Source organism: Clytia hemisphaerica, unplaced genomic scaffold, assembly GCF_902728285.1.
Source record: "Clytia hemisphaerica strain Z4C2 unplaced genomic scaffold, Clytia hemisphaerica genome assembly, whole genome shotgun sequence".
Taxonomy (NCBI): domain Eukaryota; kingdom Metazoa; phylum Cnidaria; class Hydrozoa; order Leptothecata; family Clytiidae; genus Clytia; species Clytia hemisphaerica.
Window position 1 is genome coordinate 23,098 of NW_027103771.1, and position 8,072 is coordinate 31,169.

The 8,072-nt window shown below is 33.0% G+C and overlaps 1 protein-coding gene across 1 annotated transcript; it reads left to right on the top strand.

Annotated features, from left to right (window-relative positions):
* The first annotated feature begins 2,447 nt into the window (after positions 1 to 2,447).
* LOC136806014 (uncharacterized) lies at positions 2,448 to 5,614 on the top strand. Its single transcript, XM_067062594.1, has 3 exons — positions 2,448 to 2,691; positions 4,266 to 4,693; positions 5,265 to 5,614. Exons 1-3 carry the CDS (start codon positions 2,596 to 2,598, stop codon positions 5,299 to 5,301), a joined length of 561 nt encoding a protein of 186 aa, XP_066918695.1. The 5' UTR covers positions 2,448 to 2,595; the 3' UTR covers positions 5,302 to 5,614.
* The last annotated feature ends 2,458 nt before the right edge of the window (positions 5,615 to 8,072 follow it).

Sequence of the window (8,072 nt, forward strand, 5' to 3'; positions counted from 1 at the left end):
TTTTTTTTAAGAACCTTCCAATCAAAAGAAATTTTTTTTTCTTTGCATGAAATTAGGCTGATTATGTCAAAAAGTGTAGAAACATGTAAGAAACATTTAAGGCTCAAAAGGCCGATTTTTTAAGAAACATTGAGGCTGCTTGGTAAAACTAGTTTCTTAAAAAAAAACGTATACTTTGTCTTGATGTCAGCACTCATTGACTGAACCAAAGTAAAAGCTTTTTGAGTCTCGTTTGGAAGCGTTTATGTACACCCCCGTCAGATATTTAAAGTGTCTAGAAAGAGGATCTTGACAAACTGGGTTGAACCGGACGCCCTCGTCTACGTTTTGTCGAAATAACCCCCCATGGGTAGATTATAGAAATTTCTTTTAAAAGTCACATTGGGCGAGAAACTTCAAATGAAAAATTATGTCGCTAAGGACTAACTGGTTTTCTAAGGATGCTTTCCATGGTCCTTCGTAAATTTCCCCTGTTTAAATCAAGGGGAATTAATTTTTTTTCCCATAAATAATAATTTATGTCTCAAGTCTCAAGACGGATGAAGGAACCAATTGAAGGCAACATTTCAAAATTATCTCGGTCATCCCTTTTTGTATTCTTACTTGTACATTATTCTTCAAGATTTTACTATTATTTTTGTACAACATGTAAATGATTTCTAATCCTGTTTTTTTTTCAAAGATTACTTACTTAGATTTTTCATATTATTATGCTACTCTTTTTTGGACATCAATGAAATGCTTGCATTGAATTATTAGATCTCAGAAAGGATTCCTTAATGAAGATGAAAAGCCTTAGTATAATTTTGAAATACAAATTCGTTTGAATTTTCATTTTTCAATTTATTTTCAAGTGAGCTGTGCGTTAGCTACTAAGAGTCCAGCTTCATTTCCAGGGCCAGAACTATAAATTGAATGGATTTACATAACCGATTAACCCTAGCAATTTACTAATCAAATAACAAGAGCCTTGGTCCCAGACCTCTCAAAATTGAAATTGTTATTTTTTATTATATAGATATCAAAAATTACTATTTATTTTTTGTTCGTTTTTTTCGTTTTTTGATACCATGATAACCATATGATTCTGTCTTTTGAATTTTTTTTTATACTAGAATTAAAAATCAGGTCATATTTTGTACAGTTTAAAAGAAAAAATTGATAAACTTTTTTTTATTAAATGATTATAATTTTGTTAATTGTGTTTGGGTTAATTTTTTTAAGTTAGTTTTTTTTCTTATTTCTAATTTCATTCTTATATTTGTAAGATTATTTTTCTCTCTCCCTGTCGTAGAAACTTCCAAACTTTTTCCTTCTCATCTCACAGATTCCCTTTTTGGTAACGCAGATTTCCAAAAGAGCTGTATCGAATCAAATAATATTATTTAATTAATCCTTCTTTTTATTATATTAACTTTAGGATTTTTTTGTAAAGTTTAATTTCAAACATAGAAAGTATACATTAACCCTTTAAGTGCCGATGTCGTATATATACGACATGGGCTATATAGGAGGGCGAAGCCCTCCTGTAATGCCCAGTTTGAGTTAGAAATCGTTATTTTTGGTCGAACTCGTAGGAATTAGATTGTCCTTTATGGTCAAGCAAAAAAAAATTCAAAAGTGAGTCTTTCCAGCGAAATTTTAAGCAAAAAAGTCAAAAAAATGCAAAAAATTGACAAAAATTCACTTTTTTGAGATTCTGACCGTTTTTTGACTATTTTTGGTCAACGAGTGATCCAAGAACCTCCAAATTTGGCCCTGTTTTACTTTATTCTGTCTTCTAGTGAATTGATTTGAAATTTTACCACTGGGCACCTTTTCATCAGTTCAGTCAGGTCCGCGCAGCGGGCCTGACTGCTTTAATTCCCTAACCTACCCCCCCCTTGGCCGCCGCCCACCACGCCCTTCCTAAATCGGGCGAAAAAAAAAGGGCCAAAAGAAAGAAGAGACTCTAAGCTATCCAACGAGCTATATACGAGCTTCTAATTCCTTCTAGATCAGGAGATATAAGCCCTTAAAGTTTGAACTAGCGATTTTTTAAAAAAAACTTAGAAAAAAGGACCCTGGCACTCAAAGGGTTAAAACAAGGACACTTGTATAGCATAGCTACGCTATACAAGTGTCCTTGATTAAAAATAGTTTAAAATTCGAAACAAAAAAGTGTATGAATGAAAAATATTTTGATACTCCCAAATTTTGATGATTTTTATTTCTGCTCAGAAAAGAAAAGATAGGAAAAAATGCTGAAAGTGTGCAAAGAAGCTTCCAAAGAACAATACAACTTTTAGCTTCCATTTGCTCATAAAAAAAATCAAAATCGAACCCTATAACACAGCTGCTTTCGAATGTTTTAAATTTAACAAATCATTCTAGAAAAATATTTTCTGTATTCACCAATAATTAGATTTGAAAATTTTTCGGTTACCGTTATATTTACAACGCAGCTGTATAAAGCCATAAACTCTTGTTTCAAATCAAACGCTACTCAGAAAAAATCTTTTTAAAAAATCTTAAAATTCGTGAAGATTTATTTTAGATTTTTTAGGTGTGGTTTATTGAAAAATATTGGTATATTGTAAGGTTTACACTGCGGTAATGGGTGCATCTTTGGTTACGCAAGCAGCCATGGCTTCACAGCCACATCAGAAAATTATACATGCCACCGCAAAAGAAAAGAAAAAACTCACAATGGTAAATCATAGTTTGCTGGTTGTGAAATTATCACACGTTTACTTCCAAGTTCAAACCTTTTTCACTCGCTATACCATAGTAGCAAATGTTCTATTGTTTGACCAAGTTTTCGTGAAATATACCCCTGTGTCACAGACCCGCTGGAAAGATTGATAAAAATTTCGTCCCCGGTGGGAAAATACCTTATAATTTCAGCCCTACTTGGAAATTAACTTTTATTTCATCCCCATTCATTTAAAAAGTGCACTTCAAAACCATCGCCACTGAATTTTATAACCTTGGAACAAAGGAATTTCTATCCCCATTAGGATTTCAATAGGAATTTTTATCCCCACTGAGAAAAAAAGTTCTACCGGGGCTGTGAGACCCCTGTGAGATAGGGGTGTTGAAATTCTTAACGTTTTTACTCTGTTTAATCACTCGACATCACCGAAAATCTCTTTTTTTTTTGTTCTACACCCCTGTCCCACTGATCCGGTGAGAATTTATGAGGCAGCGGGTATAGAAAATGAAGAAGCTAAAGTTTGTTTCTAAAATCCGAAAATCTGCAGCATTTTTGGTCTCCGCTGCAGATTATATAGTGAAAGCCTTTAAACAGTGATATTTTTAATGAATGTTGGTTTTGAATTTTAATGTTTAAAGCTGAAAGTTCAGTAAGTAGGGATTTTGAAAATGATAGTACTTCCCAGTGGGGATCAGAGTAGTTTCCCTATGGATAGATGCATTTTCAGGGTGTTTTTTCACTGGAACGACATTTCAGCTGATTGTTTCATATGGAAAGGGGATTTACCCGGGTCTTTGACACGGGGGTGCTATGTTCATTTTTTGTGCGTACTGTAACTTAAATATGTATATTTGTTAGTATTTTAGTTTGTGTTTGTGTGTGTTTTGTGTTGACGATACAGATCAGGTAAGTGAACTTTGACAGAACCATGCATGTTGTAAACTCCATCTACAAGAAGGTACGACGATAGGGTTAATTTATTCATTCTTCATCATTTATTATGGAACATATCAAGTTTATCAACCCTTTCATATTATTCATATTGCTGGAGGTTTATCGCGACTTGGATCACGATATTAAAGTTTGGCTACGTTTCAGAAGGTCTTAGTACAAATAGTGGAGAAAACATCCTTCATATCACTTTGCCCGATGATGGGAGAAGATAATCTCTCGAAACGTAGCCAAACGTTAATCTTGTGATCCAATAGCCACAATAAACTTCCAATGTGCCTAACTACTAACTCTCGGAAGGGAATTCTATACACAATCTGCATCCCCTAAAAAAAACATCAAAACATCAAAGGGAATATGTGCAGCCTAGCCTAAGGCCATGCGGGACAATGTTTTTTAAGGAACTGATTTTTTGTGTTGTGTTGATTCCAGGTTCTATGTTGGAATTTTTTGTAAAATCGTATACAAACATTAAAAAAATGAAAAGAATAATTTCGCGTATTTTGCAGTTTAGGACCTCAAAATTCACATATACAAAAAAAAAACTCTTTTTGGGTTTTGTCAGTTGGGCAATTTGAAATAATGCTCTTATTTATTTGTTTTCTTCATAAATTTCCAGGAAGTATCTTGTGCCAGTTCACCAGAATATCGCTTCGATCAATTCATACTTTTATGTGAAGAATGTCAAAGAAGAAAACGGGTTATCGAGACAAAACTCAAAGAAATGTTCGAAAAGATTCGCGCCACTTCAAATTTAGATCAACATATGAGTGCTGAACAAAAACATTACGTCATGAGTCTTATAAGCCGGTATCGACAAATACAAGAAGAACAAAACACTTTAATCGAACGTGAAAAAGTTCGATTGCAAATGATGAAAAGTGAACTGGGAAGAAAGGAAGAAAGTGTACAGAAAATTCGGAATCGTCTGAAGTATGTGATCGCTTTGAATAAGGACCATGAAAATATCATAACGCATATTCAACAAGAACGGAAACACTTTTCCGGAAATAATAATTCGACAATCACAAATGATTTAAGATTAAGGTAAGCATGTTAAAGTATTTTAGAGAGGGAAATTGACTCTTCCATTATTCCAATGATCTATTTTCGAACATTTCATCCTCTGAACACGCGTTTTACCCCTGCACATATTCCGAGTTTTCAAAAAAAATATCAACCTCTGACCACCAAGTGTAGAAGTTTTATCGCGCATGTGTCAATCTAACGACTGTAGAAAATCAAAGATGGAGAGCATTACCATATTAATGTTTAGCAGACTGTATCGAAACAATAGACAGATCTTTATGTTATGATTCTCTATCGCTGACTCTTAACCAAAGATCTTGGATTATTGTCATGGCTACTCCTCTCTGATGGTTGCGCGCTGAATATAATCGCGATTGGTCGACACAGGTCAGAATATGTTACACCCTACGTGTACGGTTTTTATAGGCAGAGCCCAATTTGACCTTTGCAGCGACAGTCGTAATTTAACAAATCGTAGTTTATCAAATAGCTGTCAGTAAAATTACAAATTCGAGTTTGAGTAAAATTCCAATTTATTTTCTTACCACAAGTAAAAACAATTTATTTTAAGTTTTCTTTCAATATTTAGGTATCGTTCACCTGAAAGTGACGAACTTCGATTATAACGACAAAGACGTTCAAGAATAAGGATTCTGAATCACAAACTCTCGTTTGCTCTGGAAGATTCAAATCAGGTTCCTGGTTGTTTACGTTAAAAGACTTTGTCGGATTGGTGATCATTGTCTTGTTAAGGCATGGGACTTGTTTATTTCATTGACAAAGAGAGAGTATTAAAAAAGGATTTAAAGGTTTTATAGCTTTGTATGGTCGAGATAACGTTATATTTTATGTTTTCACGTGGCTCAAAATATTTTCTGTAAAGACGGATGGTTATTTTTTAATTTTTTCGGATTTATTTCTAGCTATGATTTTTTTAATGTTTTCATTATATCTAAATATCTAATGAATGACTGTATTTATGATTTTCTAACGGTTCTTGACGAATTTTCTTTGTTTTCTTTGGCCATGTTTTGACTCAAAAGATTTTTCATTAAGACAAATGATTAGTTTTTAGTTTTCGCATTAATCTCCATATAGCCTGGATATCCAGCTAGACTAAAATTTTAGAAAAGCAAAACTTACAGTAGAATTTTCTTTACTTTCCGGTTACATGAAAACCAAAGATTACTTTTTGTGTTTTCGCATTAATTTCTAACGACCTAATGATTGCATTTATCGAGGAATTTATGACTTTACATTAATTTCTAGCTACCTTAAAGGAAGAAATTTTGGCGGGAATTTAATTTGGTGGATGGCCCAAAAAGTTTTTTCAAAGGGAATTTAATTTGGCGAATCAGCAGAGAAATTAATTTTGGTGGGAATTTAATTTGGCAGATTATGGGTTTCAAGGATTAAAATTAAGGTGAAAATGTTTAAAATGGCCCCTTTACTTAAATAGTGAAAAATCGAGCACCATTTGAGAAAATTTAAATTTGGCGGATGGCGGGAAAATCTAAATTTGACGGGAACTTAATTTGGTTATTCTGCGAGATTTCCTTTCCCTCAAAATTTCTTCCTTTAATGTACATAATAATTACTTTTATGTCTTTCTAAGGGCTTTTAATGAATTTTCCATGGCTCAGACTTTTCAAAAAAAAAAACGGCGATTATTTTCAGAGTGAGCATTATAAATGACTTCGCATTAGTTGATCTTGGGATATAAGATCTAGCTTAAGTTCAATCATCAATCGTTACAGGCTTTTAATGACTTTTATTACCTAACTGATTGCTTTCATGATAATATTCTAACGAGTTCTTGATGTTTTCTTATTAGTTGAAAAATTTGCAGGCCGCTCACATTTTGAAACATTATTATGCTCTTGAAGAAGAAAATATATAATTAATATACCTCGTTGAAAAGATAATTCGAATCCCGGTGATATCAAGCATTTTTCAAAATTTTCGAAAAATGATGATGAGAAAAATAAACATTTTCTCTACCAGACTTACCAAAAATTTTTAATTTACACTTTTTCTAAACTTTGAGCTTCGCTGATTTCAAATATCTTTTCAGATTTTTTACATCTTTCTTGGATCAAAAGTTACAGCCCTCCATAGTAGGCTGAAAATGGTCAAAAAGGGGCAAAAAAGACATAATAGACCTGCTTTGAAGAATTGATAATTTGGAGAGAAAAATGTCGTGGTGATAGACCTTTTCATAAATTACGTCACGAACATCACTTGCCTAAATTTATGAAAAGGTCCATTAGATGGATTGTTGACAATTTTGGTGTTTAATAATCCTTTGGAGCTATAACTTAAATGCAATTAGGAAATCTTTAAGTATTCTATACAAGCATTTGAAAAATCTTATACCAGTGATGAATGACGGCATTGGGAGAAGATTTCTTTTGTTCTAATGCTGCTTGATGCATTATTGAAAACCTTTGTATTTGGCAAATTGTTTCAACAGATCATAGCATTAAAAGAAAAAAAAAACACACTCAGGGTGCTTTTTCACTACGCTAGATAGATAAGTGGTTCTCATCAACGGTCCTTTTCATAAATTTCTAAGGGTTGTAAAAAATATACAATGAAGATCCGTGCTTAACATCAGATTTTTATCGCTTCATATATTCCAGATTTAACGTCAAAAATTGGTCATTAATAAACCTTTTGTTCTCCAAGAATGACCAATTAAACCAAAGATACACCGAAAATAGATTGTTTGCAATAAAATAGCAGACAGAGCATCAACACATTTATCAGCAGTAAAATGGTTTGGTTTCTGCATGAAATGAAAGAACTGCCTCTACTGTTGGAGTACTGTTTATAAAAACGACTGACTTATAATTACTTTCAATTAAATTTTGTCAACCATGCTGCAAATTCAAACTGGTCCAAATTCAAAGGGTCGTAAACGCTTTGACAACTGTTTTGGGAGTCAGTAATGCTTTCCTATCAATTTTCTTTGTTTCAGCTAATCGATTTTCGCCAAACAGTCTCAGTGAACCCTCAACCCTCAATTTAGCATTGGAAATTAAGAACTCTAATTCACAGGTAATTCCTTAGTCGGCGAGACAAAACAAATAAGACAGGATTTTTTAAAAACCTTTCGTGATGGTTATGTTTGAAATTAATGCATTGTATTTTCATATGTAACAAAATAAATTTTAGCGTAGATTTTAGATATCCTTATAAAGGTACAAAAAGAATATTTCGAATCATTTCAAAATAGAAATTTAACCAAACGAGGACAAAGTAAGAGAGAGCGAATCCGTCAAAGTAACCATACTAATTTGAGCTTTGTAAAACAGGGGAAAGTAAGATTGGGCTCAGACAGTTTTCATAGTTTCCACCAGATTTTCCAACGGAATAATTAAAAATCAGCCATTGA